At 37.2% G+C, this 23,197-nt stretch overlaps 1 protein-coding gene across 4 annotated transcripts in view; it reads right to left on the bottom strand.

Moving 5' to 3' along the window:
- Positions 1 to 533: 533 nt before the first annotated feature.
- PIK3R1 (phosphoinositide-3-kinase regulatory subunit 1) overlaps positions 534 to 23,197 on the bottom strand; it is a 64,143-nt gene continuing 41,479 nt past the window's right edge. For 2 of the 4 annotated variants that reach the window (XM_065661308.1, XM_065661309.1), the window contains 12 exons: positions 22,645 to 22,776; positions 21,553 to 21,754; positions 21,275 to 21,354; positions 11,654 to 11,756; positions 10,886 to 10,984; positions 10,580 to 10,760; positions 9,984 to 10,109; positions 8,796 to 8,938; positions 8,364 to 8,540; positions 8,192 to 8,260; positions 5,641 to 5,811; positions 534 to 5,176 (listed from right to left, as the gene is read on the bottom strand). In XM_065661308.1, the coding sequence (XP_065517380.1) occupies positions 4,987 to 5,176; positions 5,641 to 5,811; positions 8,192 to 8,260; positions 8,364 to 8,540; positions 8,796 to 8,938; positions 9,984 to 10,109; positions 10,580 to 10,760; positions 10,886 to 10,984; positions 11,654 to 11,756; positions 21,275 to 21,354; positions 21,553 to 21,754; positions 22,645 to 22,776 (1,673 nt within the window). In that variant the 3' untranslated portion in view covers positions 534 to 4,986. Of the gene's footprint in view, positions 5,177 to 5,640; positions 5,812 to 8,191; positions 8,261 to 8,363; positions 8,541 to 8,795; positions 8,939 to 9,983; positions 10,110 to 10,579; positions 10,761 to 10,885; positions 10,985 to 11,653; positions 11,757 to 13,133; positions 13,265 to 15,317; positions 15,609 to 21,274; positions 21,355 to 21,552; positions 21,755 to 22,644; positions 22,777 to 23,197 lie in introns of those variants that run through there. The other 2 variants (XM_065661311.1, XM_065661310.1) reach the window with 2 other exon arrangements.

Here is a 23,197-nt window from a genome sequence, read left to right on the forward strand (position 1 = left end):
AGCAAGGTACGAATGGGCTTGAAGAAGTAAGATAACACATACCAATAACAACAGGAAGAAAAAAAAATATGCTCAGAATCAGTCTTGCTCAGTCGCATCCTCCCTCCTTTTCTTCATTGTCATGTTGATTTTCAGTTAGATGCAGCCATGAAGCCGGTAAATGACTTCTAGCTATAAAAGCTGGTAGGCTGGCCTCATGGAAATCAGTGGCAAACTCACACTGATTTCAGAAGAACCAGAACTTCATCTGCAGTGTAAAAAGAAGATCACAGGTCATTGTACTGCTTTTGCAAGAGTATCAAAAGAGTTCTGTCATTTTACCACTGCTTGACACAAAACTATTTTGGAGCTACTCAACTACTCCATTCAGTTGACAGGATGGCTGTGAGTCAGCTGAGATTGTTTGCTCCCTAATTTGCTCTAATGATATGAGCATTTGGGCCTCATTTTCAAAGTAGGCCATATATAGACAGGAAAAGTAGGCCAAGAAGGCTGGTAAGGTTCAGACCTTACAGAAGACTCAACAACTGAAATGCAGTTTCAAAACAACCTTTATTCAGCTTGAAGACTTAGTACAATTTTTAAAGCAACTTAAAAACAAGACACAGCTCCATCAACTCTATAGCTTGAACGAAATTTCAAGGAGGCATGCTGTCATACTGTTGCCTTGAAAAGGCAATTTCCAACCCACTTTACCCTCCACCTCCTCAAAGACCATTTAAAGACAAAGTAATCTTAATGTTTTAAAGACATTTAACAGAACAGAGCTTTATTTTTAAAAACAAGAATAAAAAAAAAAAAAAGTAGCAGCATCTTGGGCAGCTAATGCAATCTCATTAGGACAAGTACAATGCAATGTTACCAACTCCCACAGCCCACTGTAGTCTTCAACTGCAGTAAATCCAACACGATTCTGTATCAAATGTTGCATTTTGGAGCCTTGTCCCATGGAAAGCATTGTGGTTTGAGCTGCCCATTTCTAAAGTGACCCTGAAGAGAAATAGTATCAGGATTCACTTTCCCAACTTAATACCATGCATAGCAAAAGCACTGTGTGAAAATCGGCAGTTTTGCCCATTAGAAGCATCAGAATGTTTTCCCAAGCATTATTATTTCATTGCCAATTACAAGACAAAGCCATTTCTTCACTACAGAACAGTTGACACCAAATAGAAAATTTAAGATTTGGTTTTACAGATTGCTTGACAAGATTTCTCAGATAACTGAACCATACAGACAAGCTTCTTTTTTTTCTTTTTTTTTTTTTTTTAAGAAAATATCCAACAACACAGAAACTCAGTTTTCTAACTGCATTTGGAAACATGCTGCACTCACAAAGGTCTAGTGTGCATGTGCGTGTGTCTTTAAACAAAGTCAATTATGTCACTTACTGAATTCAGCAAAATGATCACGTTTGGTGAAAATGCACCTATATTGGTATCTATTCATACATAAACACAGCAAGTGTGCACACATATGCACAGATACATATCCCCAAACCTGCCAATTCAAATTTAAACTTAGGGAAATCAGAAACTCCTAATTTTGCTTATGGGTTTTGGTTCTCTGTGTTATGTCTCATACATTTCAAAGGCCTTGTGAAAGTGATGCTGCAGTGCAGCATAATTCAGGGATTTAAAATAAAACAAAAGTACTCCAAACCAAAAATACATAACAAATAAATCCCACCCTTGAATTACATTGGATGGGAAAAAATATATGTCATTAGAAATACAGAAAAACAATGTGTTTCTTCAGTTACACCCACATGGGTTTTTTCTGTACATATTAGTCTGAGACCAAATCAAAACTGGAGTGAACAACATGGTACATTAAGGACAAACAACTCTGCAGTGAACAGGGCCTTTGACAGGACTTAGCACTGTGTATTAAGCAGTGAGGGAAATGCAGATGCCACGCAATATGTAAGTACCAAAGAAAACCCACTCAAACCAATCTGAGGGCGTAAGTGATCCTTGCAAATTGCACAGACCCTGTGTAGGCAGGATATCCCCATAAGAGTCTTAAGCACTCATCCCCACAACATAGTGCTTATTTCTCATAGTTGCTTGTGCAAGAAAAGCAAGTGCCAAATTTGTACACACACTATTTTTTTCTCTGCTACAACCACAGATGAAGAGCACAACAGGAACAAGTTATATTCCATACTGGGCTGGGCATGCTAAGGATAAGGCCCACTGACATAGCAGAGGATTTCTTACTGTGAGGAAAATTAGATCCAAATGCCTTAACTACGATAAAATTTCTTGACAAATGCTACGTGAAACATCAATTCAGATTACATATATTTTGCTTATAGAGAAAAAAATACAATTTTACTCTTAAAATATTTAACATTCAAAAATTAATATATGTCAAAAGAGTATCTTGGATTGCTACAAGTGTTAAACTGTTGTATATCGAACTAATTTATAACTTCAAGCCCAGTAGTATAACTGGCATGATAGAGTAATTGATGGTGCTTTTCATAGTAAAAGCCAGTTATTAGTAAATCAAATTTACATGATTCTACAGGCCTGAAAAGTGTGGAATGAGTAAAGGAAGGGATGAAGACTAAAATTCTATTGAGAAAAAATATTCAGAATAATTTTGAAGTTGTGACTATCCTGAAACACTAATGTTGGTTGAATCTTATTTTCTTACCAGAATTTGTATCAGGAATCACATCTATAGGGAAGCAAAGACAATCTCCACCCCCCCAAAAAAAAGAAAAAAAAAAAGCACAAAATCAAAATAAAATCAAAAGCTTTACAGCTTCAGAAATGAAGGAATAATGTAAAGAATCAAAAATAATATGAAAACTACCAGAGACTGGCAAATTTCCTCTTATTACTTCCAATAGCTTAATAAGTACCTGATCCTTTGAACTAAACACATGCATCTCTAAACCAGAGCTATTATGAGAGAACACCATGGGTCTTACTCTTTTAATTGTGTGTACAACTCTCTTTAATAGTAATGGGTCTTGCCTTTGCATCTTGGGGAAGAATAAATTCGTATGCTAACCTAGTTAGAACATTTCCAAGATTTCTTTGAACTTCATTACTTTATCAGTTTGCAATGTGTGAATTTTCTCAGTGGTCAGGACAGTAAGCAACCACTGCAAACCACCCACAGTAAATTATCCCAGAATTCTTAGGAAGTCTGCGTTAGTGGAATTCATGTATTCATTTCCTTTAACTCAAACATGATTCTGTAAGTCTCTGGTGCCGGAAATGATAAAAATGTTCACTTTGATACGGTATCAGCCTACAAATTTATGGAAATAAATCCAAAATGTTAAATGTGATAACCGAATGATTTAAAAAACATTTCCCAGTCTTAATTAGCTCCATGTTGTATCCAAACATTATCAGTAAAGGTGGGAGTCTCTTTTTCACAATACTAATACAAAAAAACAAACCTAGGCAACAGGTTAGAGAAAGTTCCTTCATATGAAATGAAATACCATTACATGCTGACAAAAATTCTGCCACAGTAGGTCAAGAAGTCTTTTATTTACTGTGAAAAATGGAATCATTCTAAGATCCAAACTATCTTCTCCAATAGCTAAATATCCCCTGTTTTTCTGCAATTGCTATCAGAGAAGGATACACAATTTTTCATCTTCCAAATACAAAGACAATCATGACAGAAGTTCAAAATGCTTTAAGAAGCAAACAGCGTGGTACCGTATTCTAAAGATATCTCTGAAACAATATTGTTGGACTCAGTGATGTTTCATAATGTTCATATGTTTTTTTATTGAATAAAGCAGCTTTGAAGCTTATCAGGCACTGCCCAACAAAATATTTAGTCCAAAAAAAAAAAAAAAACAAAACCAAAACTAACTCTTAAAACTTTGAGCTAGTAGCTCAGTATTTATACAAAGAAAATTGTAGAATATTTCATAGTTTTAATTCTGAAGCCAACTGTTGCTGGCTTTCTGTACATTAAAAAAAAAGGAAAAAAAAACCAAACACAAAAACCCCAAATCAAACAAACGAAACAAAAACAACAAAAAAAACAAAAAACAAACAAACAACAAAATGAGTAACAAAATATAATCATCAGGAAATATATTCTCAGGCAACAGAACAAAAGGAAAAAGAAGACATGGAAGCAAGAAAGAAAACCAAGCTTAACCTGTAGATATGCTTGAGAAAAGACTACAGCCTAAAGAAAATTCAGTATTGCATAGCATGATCTAAGAATTTAGCTTTCAGCAAACAGAAAAGGGAAAAGAGATGCAGTTTGGTATTGATAGTTTCCATCCATGATAGTTAGTCATCCAATACTATGTACATAATTATATATTGTATGCCATTGAAAGTCCTGTTTTCTCCAGTTTTATATTCTTAAAACTGGATTTCAAACGTCTAAACAAAACACTTCCTGGCACTTTGCTATTACAATTACTCGGAACAACATACTGTAACTGAAGTCCTTTTAAAGTGTCCCTAGAAATGAAAGTGCCATTCTGCTACATATCATTCACCAGAAACCAAAAAAATCCACAATGCTGTGTGTCTGGATCCACTGAGTGCAGCAACACCAAATCCAAGCCAGGTTGTGACCATGAAAATTCCACTAATCAAATGACAAAGACCTCTTATACCTTGTGTCTGGAGAATCCAATGTTCTAGCTGGTAAAGCTTCAGAAGTGGTCGTAAACAAGCACCAAGCTTAAAGGCCTCTATGTCCCTGCAGGGAGATCAGGTTTGGATTTCTCTCTCTTGTATTTTCCTTTTCTTAATTAAAAAAAAAGCACTTCAGATTAGAAACATACATTCACAGCTTAGTACTGTGATTCCTCCCACTGCAGTTGTGAAAGAAAGCTCTAGTCCCATCTGAAGACAGACAGCTTTGATACTGCAGCTCAAATTCTTGAGTAAGGCTGAAAACGAGCCTTTTCTCTCCAGAGGCCTCAATGTTGTCAAATCTTTTCTACAGAAAAAACCCAAACAACCCAGAGTATTAAGATCTTCATCGCCTCTGCTGTGCATATACTGGGTAGGCTAGCGTGACATTGAGAGAGTCATTGTGCTGCACAAGTGATGTGTGTTGATAATGTAGCACCAGTTCTTTGAGTGAGCTGTACAAGTTATACGGCTCGGCAAATCCATATCCAGTAGGTGTTTTGTTTATCACACAGTGCTTTACTTCTCCATCCACCCTAAAGAGGAAAAAAAAAAACAACAAACAAATAGTTTTTGGTTTGTCAGTTAAGTTAAAACTAGAAAATAAGGTACTGGCAATAAATTTTAAGATGCTAGTCACTACACAGAATTCCTGTATTCTGTGGTAGGATAATGGTAAAAGCGCAAGTTTAACCCAAATTCCCAGATGTTGTGTTAGCTTAGAGAGGGAGGAGACAGGAAGGACTTAGCAGCTGCACAGAAAGCAATGCATCCATGCTTTGGTTTCCCTTCTTATGCATGAGGCTCATCTGTGGGAGCTGCACAGGTTTGAGCTGTGAAAGAAATGGAGCAGCAATAAGGATGGCCTCAGGACTTGCTAGCGTGCTGCTAAGCCCAAAAGTCTAGTGGGATCCATGCATATTCAAATTGTCTATGTGTCCCTGGCTCACGGTAGGTGCCTCAAATGTTGGCTGCATCATTCACAAATTAGGGTACATACACAACAGAGCAGGCATAGCAGCCTTGTTTGCTGCTCTCTCGAACAAGGAATGTTCCATCTCGTTTTCCCCGCAGTAGATTTTCAGCTTGGCTTCTATTGATATTTCCCACATTCCATGTTCTCTCATCATGATGGGGCAAGTCCTCATCATCTTCTACCATAGAGTATTGGCTGTTGAAATAGGACAAAATGTGTTTGTGAAACACACAGCAGAGCAAAATCCATGAATTAAGTAGTCCCCATTTCATATAACTTTAAAAAAGAAAAAAAAAAAAAAAAAGTCAGTGGTTACTAGAATGCCTCCCTGGTAAAATCACAGATGTAAATCATGTAAACCACTGTTCAAACCACTGCATAAAAATAAAATATAAATTCTGTCTCTTGCTTCTTTAAAAAACACTCATGTAAATCTGAAGAAGTATATAAAAGGATGCTGTGTTACATTTCAGAATCTGCTGCAAGTTTGTCAGTACTTCTACTATGGCTAACTGTTTTGGTAAATAGCAAGCCCAACAAAATCAATCCCCTCTGAGTCAGCTTTATTTCCAAAGATCAGAACATTTGGGCAGCAGAGAAAAATCATGCAATGTATCAACAGCTGCTGCTTGGGAAAGCTATGAGCAGTTGCACAGGTAGACAGATTAATTATGTATACGGGAGATGGCTTTGTGGAAAGGGTGGAAGAGTCGAGTGCTCTCTCTCAACTTATTACTAGACTATGACAAGAGCTTATACTGTAGGGCCTTCTCTACCAAAACAGCCACCAACTATAAAGCTGATTCGGAGTTATAAAGAACCCTCTGAGCTAAAGCCCACCATGAAAGAAGATGTCTCTGGTTCAGCTGTGTGGACAACCACCTTGATATTCTGCAGTCCCAGAGTTCCCAACTCCCCCAGCAGCCTGCACTGGTGTGCCCTCCCTCTCCTGCTCAGCTTGCAATCATTCTGTGCTTGGCTAATGTATTATTATAGGTTTTTAATCAGTTTTCTTTGGCCTAAGAAAACATGGCTTCTCACTCATCTTCAGTTCTTTCTGAAGACTCTCAGAGTAGTCTACACAAACTCTCACACAAGAATGAACTTTTGTTTCAGATGACAAGAAGGTCCCTAGAGACATCTATATTCTCTCTAGGTCTCTTATCCCATTGTATACTCTTTTGTCGTGCATGACATTCAAATGCATTCAGCAGTGGCTCTATTTGCAAACAGAGCATACAGAGAGAGGTTCCTGTTCTACGTGCTGCTCAAAGTAAAATATTGATACTTCACTGCATTACAACTTTAGGAAAAAAGTCCTATTTTGAAAGTTTCATTTTCCAGCAAAAACCTGAGCACTTACCAGACTCACTGGCAAAGAGAGTCACAGACTGAGAGAAAAGGAAGGTTTTCTTTAAAGAGTTACACTTACTGTTTTAATGTTACACTAAAACCATGGCCTGGCATTGTTCTTTGTCTACTGTTTAAACTGATGGGAGTACCACTGGAAACAGGTGCCTACATACTCCATCGTATCATCTTAGAGCTGTGGTAACACTGAGTAAATAATATGGCTTTAAAATATATATGTCATTTTTATCCCCTGCTTCTACCAGTACAGCCAGAGCAGAGATGCACAATTTCCAGGATAACAGTACAGTAGGAGACTCAATAAACCAAGACAAAATAAAACAGATGTGGACAAGACTAGAACGTAATCCACTAAAGAGTCATTGTCAGTCTGCTGCTTTTGCTATGTGTTCAGCCAGGCATTGTGAAAGGCGTGCACAAGAAACTATACAGGCAGAAAATGTTGATATGAATATTACTCAGACAACTTTGTTTTTCTAATTTTTCTACTTGTTCATTCTTCACTGTTACTGTACTTCTGGTATTATTTTGTGGACCGCTTTTGTTTAAATTTGGTCTACATCCACACCACCCAGATGCTCTTTGCTTTTTTATCAGGAATAAAGTGAAACATACTCATTAGTCAAGCTCCTGTCAGAACCTATAGTAAACTGAATTGCTTGAAATGTCAGAATACTATCCCACCATTTCCCAGAAAAAATTAGACCACAAAACCAGAGAAGAACTACTCTTCAGCTTATACAGTTTTATCACACCCAATAGCAATGTGATACACTAATGTGGGTAACTCTATACTAGATAGTACTGTGGCACCAATGCTTGAAGGCTGGAAAAAGCCTTCAAGCTGACCCCATGCCTCAGAGACCTTCTGAACAATTTATCCATCCATATGGCATCTCTATAAGATACTAACACCTTATGACCTTTATTTTTCTGGTAAGAACAAAGACACAGGTTACACTGCAGTGCTTTGCTATAGTAACTTAATCATATACTTCCCTGAATAATGAAGAGTATGGTGCGAGACAGAATCCTTTCTAATACTTGCATTATATAGGCCTGCCATGTTTTAACAGTATGCACTGTCACAGGAGACCTAGGCTTAAGATTTCCGCTTTGTGGTTCAGGAATTAAATACGCTTAATCTCACTTTAACATAAGACGATTTGGAATACCAGAAATACTTAAATCTTTTAATACTCACTCTTCTGTATTTTCATTTCCAAGCCATTCATTCAACTTCTTCTGACGAACACCTTTTTGAGTCAGCCACCTGGACAGTAATTGCAAATAAAATTATTTTTTTTGTCACATAAGTTGGATACCAATTAAAAAAACCACTTAAAAAACCTCCATTAATTCATAATGATACTCACATCAAGTACTGATCTCTTGTCTTCCTCAGCTGTATGAGGTCTGGCTTAATGCTGTTCATACGCTTGTCTATCTCTCTATACTCAGCTGCTTGCTTCTTCAAATCCTCTTCTAATCTACGTCTGCTGTCCACGATTTCACTGATTCGAGACTTCAGTTTTTCATAGTTGTGCATGATTCTGAATGGAATAACATGATAGGTTACACTCTGGTATCTTATTCATAACTTTATAATCTGCTATTCAATGGTGTAGATGCTTAAGAAAACAGATAATTTCTCTAGATGTAACATTTTGCAAAAGAAGCTTCTTTTGCTTCAAATGTGAAACGAACAACTGATGAACAACTTCAAACTTGCCATCTTGCAGATCTATACTTGGCACTGTTTCTTTCTTCAAAATCATACAAGTTGACATGCAAATACAAATACTGACCTTTGTATTTCTTTTTCATTTCCTTCCCGTTTAAATTTTTCAATGTATTCCTTACTGTATCTTTCTTGTGTCTGGCACTGCTCTTCAAATATTTTTATTGTTTCATTAAATGCTTCAATAGCTGTTCTTTTCATTTGAATTTCCTGAAAATAAAATATTTTTTATTACAGTTGTTATCAGACAGAGGGGATGACTTATTGGTTGCATCACAGAAACACTTCAGTATATTGCAAAAGAAGACTTCAATATCCCTTTACCAGAATGCATTCTGTCTGCAGAGCCTTGTAACACAGAAAGAACAGACCTGTGCAAAAGGCTACCATGATGGGGTTTTCGAAGAAAGAAAAATTGCTAGACAAAGAGCTACCTACAATATTTTTTTCCATATAACTATACTTAATTTGTGATGATTAGAGCCTTATGGCAAGGCACTTTGCCCTTTGCACCAACTAATGTCTTTAGAGGCACATCTGGGTTTCTGAAATAAAAGAGTAAGGTACTTGCCTGGACAGGTCTCAAGATGTCATCTAGTCCATCCTCCTGCCTCTACATAGCTAGTCAATAGTCAAGCCTTTTAAATAATTTTAAAATGTTCAAGTTCAAGTTGCCTGCACTTCTTTGTCTTTCTGCAATTATTTTTAGGCATATTTCCTGCACATTTCATGAAGCAGTCTTGATTCTGGGTCTGTAAAACTGCATTAATTCACTGGAACTTCAAGACTTGGCTAATAATCGATTTAAATTGAAAGAAGGACAGAGGCAGCTTTTCTTTCCTTCACTGTAACTTCACATCATCTCTACTCTGTACAGGTGAAACCATACCCTTTAAAAACCAGTAATAAAATGCAATGCTTCCCTGCAGATGTGCATTGAAAACCGTAACTCAGAACTTGATGAGGTCAGTAGTCAGAAGTGCTCATATATTAGGATAGTTCTGTGCCTGTTTTGGATGCACATGTCGGAGTTGGGCACAGCATGGGTTACGTTACAGGTGGTGAATTTTCAGACACTAATAAGCAATTCTACTTACTGAGCAAGTACATTGGGTATGTTTCCTCTTTTAGGCAATGGTAGTGGTGGCAGAAGGGAGGAGGATGAGGACGGAGGATGATAGCAGCATGAATTTACAATAAAATTCTAAATCCAAAGAAGTTTTCCACTCTCCCTTTGGTTTCAAATCCAGCTCACCTGTGATGTTCTTGTATAGTCTTCGTAAAGTCTGTCATATTCTCGGCTTTTTTCTTGGAATTGGGTATTATATTCATGTAATTTCTTTCCCACTGCTTCAATGCTATCCTCTTTTACAACTTGATCCTGGAATGGCAAGCAGATGGAAAGATATTCCATAAAGAAACAATTATATTGCATACATTTTCAGGATAGAACTGCTAAAAAATGCCTAGATAGTTACATGGAAATGTGACGCCTCTTTCATAAGCATGGAGATATAACATACTACATGCATAATATGCAAATGAGAAATAAATGACAGAAAGCAATTTTGCATTGCAAGTGTTCAGCTTTATACTGAAAATTATATATTTCATCATAACAAGTGGAATATTTATTAAGTTTATTTCTTAATAATGTATCTGCAGTATTTAAAGTTTTAATTATTTCTATGTAAACTGTGGAGTTGGTTTTAAACAAAAATATCAATTTTTATACCCACTTCATTTTTTTCAAGTTCTAACAGAGCTGAAGTTCTTCATGGTAAATGACTCCCCAGTCTGCAGTAATTTCTATGTATTTAAGTGAAACACGAAGAAAACAGATGAAATTACCTGCTGGTACTTAGATACTGGATACAATAATTTTACATCCAGTTTAGGATTGTACTGGGCTAGAGATTCATTTCGGTAGTGGTTTATTAGCTCAACGACAGAGTTGAAAGTTAATGGGTCAGAAAAGCCGTATTTTCCATCTCGATGAAAGATTTTGATTAATTTGTTATTTCCTCCTTTCCTGCAAATAAAAGTTTGTTGAAAAGTTAGGCATAATTCAAGTACTACTTCCCAAAGAACACTGTATTTTAAATGCGGTATTGCATTTACTGTCAAGCATTACAGACCTACTGTAATTAATCTTACCTTAGCGTAAGTGTGTAGTCCCCATGCATTTTGGTTGAAGCATCTCGTACCAAAAAGGTACCATCAGCAGTGTCTCGGAGCTTCTCATTTACTTCTTCTCTAAAATGAAAGCAAAAGTAACCAATCATTTCAGCTACTTTTCACTCATTTATCCTCTCACTGAGCTTTAAAATCATCTGGTTTTGAATCTGCGGGTTTTAGAAATTTTCTTGATCTCCATACTAATAAATACAGTTACTTAATAGCTTATTTAACATTTCAGGAGAACAACTGCAATATAAAAATGGTATATTCTATGTCCTCTCACTGCTGGATGAAATTATATTCACGCAAAGGTCTTTCTGCTTGTTCATACAAGCCTGCACAATTGGAGCAGCCAGTGCTGGTCTAGCATACCTATATATAGTACAGTTAAAAATGTTGCTAATATATGGCACTTGTTAGTCTGGCTTGTTAACTGCTGTTCCTACAGTTGAGGTTCTGAATGAAAGACAAGAAGAAAATGCTTACTTTGTGCTGTCCTGTCATGCTAGCATTACATATACTGCATCTTAAAGTAATAGAACAATAATTTCACATACTACATTCTATGTGACTGCCAGTAACTTTTTAGTCATGTTTGGATTAAAATCAACCGTAATACATTTGTTTTGGAAAATATCCTAAAATTGGCTCTTAGAACTGTAATTTTTCAATACTGAAGCATAATACATATACACAAAATAGCACAGCAAGAACATATGAAATACATGTCTCGAGCTTATTTACCTTGAGATATCTCCCCAGTACCATTCAGCATCTTGTAATGCCATGTTGTTATTCATGCTGTTGTTAGTTACACTATTAGGTTTTGGTGGCTTAGGAGGCAGTGCTGCAAATGAAAGGAAAAAAAAAAAGAAAAAGTTGATTATAACTCACTGAAAACCTGACTATATATTACTTGAAATTACACATTATTACATGAATGAGGAAAAAACCAAAGGAAAAAAAGTCACAAAATAGTGTCTTCTGCTACTTACAATCTTTAAAAGACATTAGAGAAATGAAGATATTTTACTGAAAACAAGTCCACAATAAAGATGTACTGTTTCAAAAGAAGTGCATTACTTTTGCAAGAATATATTTTAAGCAAATATAACACCATACATTCTCCCCCTCTGAAGAAAGCATTTGAGAAAATAAAATAATCTGAAGTTTGCTTCTACCTTCTTTTACTATGGTCAGGTGAATATAAATAATAAAGCACGTAAAACTGCTTTTTTTTCCCCTCTTATGTAATGACCTTACAGGAGTGTTGCTGATTCCTCACCTAGAACCTGAATAATAAAAGATGCAAACACACAGCAATAATGTATATTTAAAGAAGAACTGGGGTTTTGTCATCCTCAGCATTCTGCGTGATGATTTGCCAAAACCAACACTTCAAGAAACCCATCTGTGACCCAAATATCCCTTATGTTAATCTTAGTATTCTACAGACTAAATTGTGTTCCAAATGCAGGACTGATTAAAAACCACATCCCCCTCTTCTCAATGTCAAAGCTGCATACGTATACCAGTGAGTGCCAGAGAAGATACTGCAGCACTCCTGACTTAGTAGCAAGGGGAACTACATTGGAATCAGGATTAAAAATCAACCCAGCTCTTTCAGTTTTCCAGTGAGTACATCATTCCTTACAGACATCCCTGTCCTGGATACTATGACCAGCTACCAAAAATGATACTTTTAAAGTTACAGTGTACATCAATATAGCATAGTATTTTAGATGATATAAAAAAAAAATATCTAAAATCAGGTCTTTAATTACTATTGCTAGATTTTAAAGGCTTTTTCTTCCCTCAAACAAAACAATGATTTGCAATCACTGTTTCAGGAAATAACACTGTTACCACATTATCTCCTTTTAATTACAGTGTGATTAATAGAACAGATAGCAAATATAACAGAAATACAAAATTTTAGGATACAACAGCAGAACTAGAACTACCTCTGACAGAATAAAATCAAAAGAGAAACAGGTACATTCAGTAAAAATTACGTAAGCAGACAGGTATTTCTACAGGTTAAGATTCTAAGTACATGCACTAAACCAAAATTTAATTCTAATTTATGAAAAAAGAAAAAAAAAGAAAAAAACTATTTGCATTAATAACAAAGTAAAGAAATCCTACATATCCACTAAAAATTTTTCAGCAGCTACTGTAAAGACCAAAATGAATTAAGTCTTCCATAATAAGGCAGTTTTACCTGGAGGATCCATTTCTATGTAAAACATCAAGTCTGTGCCACAATTTATATCTGTCTTAGGATATTCTATATCCAGTTCTTCCATATTCCAGACAGTATTGTACATTTGTATAAGTTTCACTGAGTGAGCTCAGATTCAAGAAAAGAGTCAGGCTCTCTTTGTAATGGTGTCTTGGAATTCATTTTAAAACCTATAAGGGGCTGCACTGTAACCTATTACATCATAATCTTCAGCCAATCATGTCAAAATAATGTCACCAGACCACTCCTGTTTCCTCATTTTGTTCTACATTAATCTTAAGACAATTTCAGTTTCAGAAAGAATGTACATTTAGCAGAACTGCAATATAAACCTGGTATTAAAAAGAAAAGGAGCAACTGGGCTCTCCTCGCCCCTGTTCCCGTCTCATTTTCCTAACTTTACAGCATGGTACAGTCCAATCCTGGCAGGATGACAAAAGGCTGATATGCTGCAGCACGTAGCTCTTACACACAGGCGCACACAACACATGCACACTCACACACAGCTCCCTTTAGAAGTAGGTCGGTCACATCTCAGCTGCACTCTCCTGCTTGGATGCCTGAAGTTTACCATTCAAAAAGCTTTAAAAGGCTTTTGGACTTCTTGCACATCTTAAAGATGCAGAAGGGAAAAGAGCATGACTCTGTGTGTATGTGTATTACACATTCAGTTTACACATACATACAGAGGCATATGTATCGCCACATAATGAAACATGGATTATGTTTTTAAATTGTGCAGATTTCTATTATTTTAATGGACATTCAGGTCTGACCTACTTGATATTATTATATAAAATGTGCTAAGTGCAGAGATATCTTCTCCCCCCATATCATTTTGTAATAAAATACAATTACAATTACAGTTGATCTAGACTAACTCCTTTTTTTAATCTAAACCCCAAATATTGTAATCTTACATTCAGTAGACTTGCATAAATCGTGGAAGAAAGTCAAAACTATGCAAGATCTTGAGAAGTAATTTTGCTGAACATAAAAAGCCAGTCTGTCAGGATACAAGATTTAGTCTGCCTTTTCACACTGTTTCTCTACCCTGTTCTCATTGAGATATTTATCAAGTTAATTATTTTTAAAGGCAAGAGTCCCTTGTCAGTGTCTCATTCCTCACTTGACTTTATGTCACTAGTGTCCTCCTACCGTTTAGAAATATTCCTTCTTAACTCCCCCCATCACAGACTATAACTCTCTCAGACCTCTTGGAAGAAACATGCACAGAATAGACTATTAATTCCACAGCAGCATGCTATGTGAAACAATGTGAATGCTTCATACTCTCTATAATCTATGGGGGCAGAAAACCAGATACCAAAAATAACCACAACAAAGAGTAGCTGTAGCAACTATCTGTGCCTACATCATAAGAAAGCCTGGTGCAGCTGAAATACGCTCTCTCTCACAAATACTCATTAAAAAAAATTAACACAATTTATATCCTTCCCAAATATTTCACACATATCTACACCCCTCTGTGCCGCTCAGCAGCTTACCCCTTTTAGACAAGCATCAACATACAAGAACATGTCTGGAGTACCAACAGCTACAAAAAAAATGCATGATAGCTTGCTTTATACATTAACAACCTTAAATTCGTTCTGAAGTAGACTCCCCTCCCTGTTTAGGTAGACATGCTCTAAAGATTCCTTCCATTTCCAAAATGAAATAGGATACTTAAAATCACCCCAGACACAAGCCCAAACACTGAACTTGGAGGGTTAGCCCACCTGCTACCCAAACAGTTGAGTTACCAAGGTAATTATTTAAATCAAGTTATAAAGATTTCCTACAGAGACTACACTGCTGCATTTAGATCTCATGTGGGATCAGTAGGATATTTTATTCCTTTGAATAAAGGCTTTCAGGAACAGTTACTTCTCCAGGGTTTCACTGGTGGCCAAATTTTGGACTGCCCACACTTGTATAATCAGATTAGTGCTCAGCTCAGACTAACCTAGCTTCAGGCAAGAAAAGACAGGAGGCAGATAGGCAATTCCACATTCTCTAGGTAACCTGGAGAGGTACTGAGATACCCCACTTTCATTGACATGTCTTAAGACCATGAAAGCTCTACCTAGTAATCAGTTACAGTACAGTACTTCCACGAGGTGATGAAGAAAACACACAAAGAAATTCAAAATCACTTACTTTGTAAATTATGCATCACAAACGCTCGCCCTTGTAATACAGCCTGAAAATACAATCCAATAACCTGAAAAATGATTTGGTTTCCTCTTACAAAAAATCTTCCTTAAAAAATACCCCCAAAACCTCCTTTTACTAGGAAGCTTCTCTGAAGCAATGAAGGAAAAAAAAATCTGGAAAAAGGCTGCTCTGCCAATGTTCCATAAAAATCTCTAAAAGAGCTGTAACATGCAGTGAGAAAATCCAAGCCTTCTCTCTCAACTGCTCAGAGCTCTGTGCTGTGCAGGAGGTATCCACTTACTCTGGTTCATCATTAAAAAGTGAACCTGACTTTAGTACTGTGGAAAGAAAAAAAAAAAAAGAAAGAAACCACCACCCTCAGTAGCTCGCACGTCTCTCGCTGATAAAGATCTCAGTTTCATGATTAACTTGGGCAGGTTCAAATATTTGCTGAGCCAGGGATTTCAGGTGGGGGAGGGGGGGCCCAGATTCAAAGTAAAAGTTGTCATCAGCTAACAAGTGGCCAATGCATAGCTAACTTTCTCATTTTAGCTAAGTAAATGAGAAGACCATTGTAAGAGGTCCTAAAATAGTCTCTGTCACTGGCTGCTGAGTGCAGTCTTAAAGTTGATAAAATTGCCATGAACAGCCAAATGCAGGAAGTGGCTTCCTAACACTGCTAGAAAAAAAGCAAAATAAAAATCTTTCTTGAAAAGAGCTGCACCTCTCTGAACAGCCCTGTGCAGGCAGAATAGCCTGCTTCCAAGCACAGTATCACTTCTTACACACTCATGCTGGATCACAAATACAGGTGCTGCTTGAAGACCCCTGGCGTGATGCTGTGCAGCATTTTATCCATTCCCTATAAACTGAAAATAGTAGAAAAAACACCTGCCCATATCCTTGGTGTTTTGCAGTACACCAGGGCTGCTCATTTCTTGGGCAGGCAGGCATGAAAAGGGACTACATAGAGAGGGAGCAGTTTGGGAATATTTTTTTTTTCTTGCCTTAGTGTTTGGTGGAGATCAGACTGGCTGAACAGAGCGGCAACTGAAAAGCCCACTCCCCTTTGCCTACAGGGGTTAACACCTCTGCCAGCCATACTTTTACAAGGAAATAAATTCAAAGTGAAAAGAGAAGCAGACCACAAGATTTAGTTCAGAGAAAGAAGAGCTGAGCATTAATATTTTCCTCCCTCCTGTTGGAAACTGTGAGAACTTCTAGTAGCTGCATCCCTTGAGATTTGCTTATGCTCCTTAAGGCAGTCAAATGCTATTGTAAAGTGTTCACCTCCTGAATACTTTACCTACCAAAATCCTCCTATGCTACAAAATACCACTTATACCTAATAATGAAACTCCAAATATCTGCAGTACATTTTTGATGTTACAGTTGATTGATTAGCTTCACCCATAACAACCCCCTACTTTTCCCATTTTAGCCATTGCCTGCTTGAACAATTGTCAGTTCTGTATGCAATTCAATGCAGCACAATCATAAATGTACAGCCTACTTCAAACAGAGATAGTAACCTGTGTTTCTGCACTAATCCAACTTCTGACAGTAACTGCTATGTCTCCTGTTTACTGTTAAAATCACAGAAGGGGTTGATAACACTTCTTGGTTTATAGGGAGGCAATACACAGCAAGCATACTTTCAAAGAAGAGAAGACAACCCAAACTTGGTTCACTGAATTGTTTATGATTTTAAAAAGCACAGGTACCAACACAGAGATAAAAGATAAGGCTTTTTCCCAAGTAAATTTTATTTTACTTTATTCTTTTTGTATTCCAGTGCCTCATGCAAAAATTAGTTCCTAATCATTCTAAAGAAAGGAATCGAGTGTCTTGTCAAAAACACATACCGGCATGCACACAGTTGCATTGTCACACAATTGCTCTATCTTAATTACTTATTAAATGTAAATTTCAATTTCAAAACCTTGAGTGGTGTCAACTGAATCTATTGATTTATATTTGCAGAAATTAATCAGCCTACTATGTTTTTTGCAGTCATACTTGGCGTTCTTCTACCTATAAAGCTTTTTTCCCCCCATCCCCCCCTCCCCCCAAAATGACGTATGAAGGTTTAATAGGCTTGCTGTGTGTAACATATACTTAAATACAAAACCACACACATGTTATCAGTCAGTACAAAATTCTAGTAATGTCGTACATGTTGTTTCAGTTTTACTAAATATATTTCAACTGGGTATTGAGAAACATAAAGCATATACTACTATCAAAACCAAGAATACAGCAGCATTCCTAAGTCTGATGATTAATAAAGCATTTTGCTGTCCTCTGAAGCAGGTACAAAGCCTGAGTTTATTAGCTTAGAAGGGGAGCCCTCTGCCGGGTGATAGGCGGACGCGCAACATCCCTCTGCAGCACAAGCTCTCCCGGAGACAGACTGCCTGCTGCAAGCCCCAAACCGTGCACAGCGCTGCTCACAGTCCAGCACAGACCATGATGTGACGCAGGAAAGTCCTGACAAGGGACAGTGTTTCTACAACATTTTTTGTGTCCCTAAGGCAAAACCAACAGGACTATGGGCTGAGCCTGACCACCACAGCAGTCCAGCAGAGCTCTGTGTTGGATTCCAAGAGGAAGGAACAAGGCTGGCCTTCACACTCCCTGGTGCTGGCTGTCATGATAGTACGCTTGCTAATATTTTGTGCAGCTAAAAGCAAAGTGTCTACTGCCCAGACTCTCAACCCATCCCCAGTATTTGAGCAGTTACATATAAGGCAGTCTTATTACCTTACTTTTAGCTATGACCCCGTGAGAGTAAACCCTACATCTTCATGCTTAAAACTCCAATATTTCATAGCTTGAGCTATTATTTACAGTGTTATTTATATGCCTGGGAAACAGGAATAAACTAGGATAGACAGTGTAGATGGAGCAGCTCAGCTTGAGTTAGTGCATAGGCCATTAGAGGCTTCAACTCATAGATACAGCACAGCAGCTCCTTCTGGGAGGGGTGGTAGTTCTCCCTCTGCTCCTCACCAGCCTTTCCACCAGCAGAGCCATGTTCCTTCGCTCTCACACCATGTCCCCTTTCCTCTTTGCCTTTCTGTGATATGAAAGACATTAATCTCACACACCCAAAGCCACTCCACACATTTTAACACACCCTGACTCTAAAAAGACCCCCATCTCCCTGAGTTCTCCCTGAAAATCACTTCCGAGCTCTCCCATCACAACACCTTCCTACGTATGACCTGCCCTCCCAGACACCAGCTCCAAATTGACTGCACTGCACAGACTGCATCAGGCCCCATGGACAACTCAGACTGGCATCCAAGGCAGGCCTCCTCCAGAGGGAAAAGCTGGGAGCCTTTATGATCCATGAAAATGAACTGAAAAAAAAGATCCAGTCTTCTATAGCTGCAAATATAGCCTATTTTTCAATATTCTGTATGATGTATGAGAGTCTGTGAGACATAAGCAGCACTGTTAGCTAGTATCGGTTACAATTAAGATATTTTCTTCAAATGATATTGTTCTGAATGGCATATTTAGCTACATGAACTTTTTTTCTGAGTGTTAAATCAGCATTATTCTTTAAATTAAAGCATGTGTGGCTGGCTGTTCATTAAATTGGGGTGTTAAAACAGGATGCTACATCACCTAGCTTGCCCACCATCTTTCAGCTATCCTAATGATAAACTTGAAGAATGAGACAGGAATCAGAAAATGGATCTGGCTACCAATTGCTCAAAACACCAGCCATTTCTCCAATCTTACTTCTCCTGCAACATTATTTTGTCTTCACCTAGTACACACATAGGCACAACAGGTACTTCAACTTTGGTACTTCAACTTTTGCTGAAGGCTAAGAACTATTCTAATTCACAAAATAAGATGCATCATTTGCTGTTGAACACTGACAGCGAGAAAAGAAATCAGCCTGGAGTTGTCCTGTAATGAAAAAAAATCAAGTAATGGCTTGGGAGTAACCCCAGTTTTTGCATTATCTGTGCAAAGCATCACTCTAGCTGTAAGATGTCCAATTAAAGATACCCAGTTTAAGACACTAATCTTAAGATAGATATACAGTCCAACTGCATACTTTCTATTGCTTTGAGGCAAGAAAGATAATTAGTGGGTGATGTGCTAAGAAAAAACCCCACAGTTGTGCAAAGATTTCCTTCTATTAAGTTATCTCCAACATGACACTAAATATATCTATGTACTGCGTAATATACCAATAAAACTTCATGCACAGCTCATTTTAGACAGAGTGTTTTCATCCAGGCTTGAGAATAACAGAAGTAGAAGCTATCACTCCAGCCTGTGAAAAATAGAAGAAACCAGGCAGGACTGGCTTCTGGGCTACCCCTTAGTTGTCATTCCATTATTTTCAACAAGATTCTTTCTACTTAAAACCTCTTAACTTCTGCACTTCTAAAATTCTATTACAGATTGTAATTCTCAGAACACTTAGATGACAAATAAGTTATCTCTTCCAGGAATCTTCCTTTTATTACAGTGTCTCTAAACAATTTTTATGGAAACTTGAGCCACTACAAGCAATAATCGTGAGGATGGTAATTTTGAAAGATACAGCCTAAGAGTCTTCTATGAGGACTAAAAAACAAGAGCACTTCAAATGATCGGTCACCGAGTAATTTTGGTGTGAAAACCAGACTTGTGTCCTAATCCTGTGAACTTATGTAACATTCTATCAGGACTCAACTTTTGAAAATCATTCAAGTGTTTTACAGAACTAAGAGCAGTGGATAGCTAACCACAGAACTACAAAGCTTCAAAATTTGTATCTGAGGGTTTTTTCAGCTTAGTAAATGTCCAAATGTTCTACTAAGAGTCAAACCCCATAAAACTGATGGATAGAGCCACATTCTTCAAGTGCCCCAATGATACTCTCAAGAGTCCTCTTTAGTAGTTCTAACACCAACATCTTTCACTTTTATACCTCCCTCACATGAAGCAACTCAGGAAGATATGCAACCAACTGATCTCTTAAGTGCAACTTAAGAAACTCATCACTTTGAAAGTCAAGAAACTCTCACCGCTGACTTTACCTTTGTAACATCCCAACCATTGTCTCTAGCCATATAAATGTATACACTCTTAAGGCAGCTACAAACATGTAATTTAAAAAATGCTACCTGCAAGCTCCTTAGAAGAGTAGAGAATTCAACAATGTATTTTGCCTTTTCAGGCTTGTAGCAGGTGACAAAGACAAGAATTCTTTAACAACTAGCAGTTATTTGCTGATTCTTAGTAAAATAGGACCATTAGTCATACAAGTTTGGCCTCTCCTGGTTGTTATGAAGTGTGAAGAAGAAAAACACACAGTGGTTCTGGAAATGCCTGCTTAATGATTTTGACAAAAATGGAATAAACCAAATAGGTATAAAGTAGCTGAAAACAGATGGACAAAATATTAGGGAAAGGTTCCTAAATATTACAGCCGGCAAGGTTGAAAAAGCCTTCCATTTCACAGCAGTAGGAACAAAAATCTTAGCCATTTTAAATTAGTCTTCAGAAGCTGAGGAAGGGGATTAATCAATGCACCCACCTATAAGCAGGAGAAATAAGGCATTTTACTGCTGCTGTGCTCTAGCTCTTCAAATCTTAAGCATCTCTACAAATCCTACTGCCATGAACTTTACCTCGTACTTTGAATAGAGAGGCAGGAAAGCTACAGCCTGCCCAATTTTCTGTTACCTATCACCCTATCCTTTTTTTGGATATTCTCTGTTAATAAGCTGTAAAAGGATTTACTTTAAACTAACCTATGAAATCTTGAGTTAACAATTTCCTTTGTAAAGAGTCAGCAACTCTGCCTTCCTCCTATCAAATATCTGATTGAAACCTGGGGATTTTTATTAAAAAAGAAAAATTATGAGCATTTACTGTCCTTAGGTTGAATTTCATATTTAAGAAAACAACTGTATATAACTTTTTTAATTAGAAATAGTTTTTACCTGGTACGGGCTGTCTCTCATTCCATTCACTTGTGATTAAAACCTCTAGGATTTTTATGTGATATTCAGTATTATCAGAGCTGAAAAAGATAGTTTAAGCAGTAAGAACTACAAAAAAATGTCAATGTTTGTTAAAATTATAAGAAAAAAGGAAATTCAAAAAATTTACAGAACTGCCCTCCACATTAGAAGGTCAGTAAATTAATTTATTGAACTTACCCTTATGTAAAACTAACCCATATGTACAGTACAAAACAGAATACAGACGACACACGTACCTTGCTATCTGAAATTTGAAAAGCAGAGGGCTGAAAATTTCAGCCAGAGACCTTGCATTCAAAAGATTTTTGCTGGAAGCTTGACAAACTCTGAGGAAATGTTTGAGCAAATACTGGAGTGTGAGCCAATACTGGGGAGGTAAATTTGGAGATCTGATGAGTTTCTTCAGCAACTGAGCATACTCCTCTGAGCTCTGCACTTCTGCAAGCAAAGAGATAAAAGGCTCTTAGTATCAGCACATGAGCATTCAACAAGTAAAATGAAACTACATATGGCTCCTTTAGAAGCATCAGTTTTAGAGGAAAAAAAAAATAAAAATTCTGTCCTTCATTAGTGCAGTAAGACTTCTTTCTCCTTTTCAAAAAAGTGAAATGGCTCAGGCAAGAGTAGAGAACAAGCGTTTAAAAGTCAAGCGGAAACAGATACACATTTTGGTAAAAACCACAATGTGTTCACAGTGTACTGGTAGAAGTCTGCCTTATGTTTAGTGTCACACATGATTGGGTAATTCTGAGATGCACTAGATAAGTCTCACAGGTGCTGTTGTGACTTTGAAGGTTACCAGTAACAATATCCTGTCCTGAGATATATAACAGACTATTTGGTCCACATGCTGAAAGCCTGTAACCTGTACTTGTTTTAAATGACCACTGTAGATGATGAATCTTACATGTATATATTTCTCACTTCATAAGCTGCAACTTCCAACATACTGCAGAATGCCATGACCTCTAATACATTTACTTTGTCAGCACTGATAAAAAGTTAAAAATTAGCTTTCTGCATACAGATAAGTCCTTGATTTTTCGCCCCAGTTCTTCTATAGTCATTCTGCTTACTAAAATGAAGAGAACTGTGTTATCCCATATATTTTCCATTATATTTACCTAAATAGGTAACTAAATAATGCATGTCTACATCTGAATTGAAACAGCTTTTATTAAAAGTGGTGAAGGTATATATGTTTTCTGAAATGCTGCCAGGTTGTGCAGAATCCTTCTGGTTCTGTGGGTGACAGCTAGACCACTGGCTATTCAGAATCCTAATAACAGCTTTTTTGCCTAACATTTGAAATGATGTGATAATCATACCTTGAGCTACAGAAATCATGTCACTGTAAACAGCTGCTGGAATGATGGGATTTGGCAGGTCCAGGAGATACCTCTTGAGAGCATCTGATAAAGTGTGCACATCAAATGTCTCTAAATCCAGTGAAGAAGCATCTAGAGGGAAAGAGCAACATACTTTTTAGACATTAGGAACTGGAAAAAATACACAAACTCATGGTATTATACCAATCCAAAACTGCTAACTTCTATCTGGTGTATGGGGAGCAAATTACAAGAAAGAGTGCAAGACACCAAGAAATATTTCCGAGATGAAGAACACACAGTGCTCAACAGCATGGCCAGGCCTTTGACATCTGATGAACCAGATGGTTTCCACAACTGTGTGTGGCCTTCTGTCACATACAGCACAGGGCTGAACTCAGAATAACAGTAGTTAGTGACTTTGCTGCATGTTGGCAATGCTATGGAATATCAGAATATTTTTAACAGCTCTCTGTTTTACCTGTAAATACTTTGTGTATGAAGTAAGTATTAATCAATGGTTTGGGTAAATGCAGCTTCTCTATTGACAGCT

Source organism: Lathamus discolor, chromosome Z (assembly GCF_037157495.1).
Source record: "Lathamus discolor isolate bLatDis1 chromosome Z, bLatDis1.hap1, whole genome shotgun sequence".
Classification (NCBI taxonomy): Eukaryota; Metazoa; Chordata; class Aves; order Psittaciformes; family Psittacidae; genus Lathamus; species Lathamus discolor.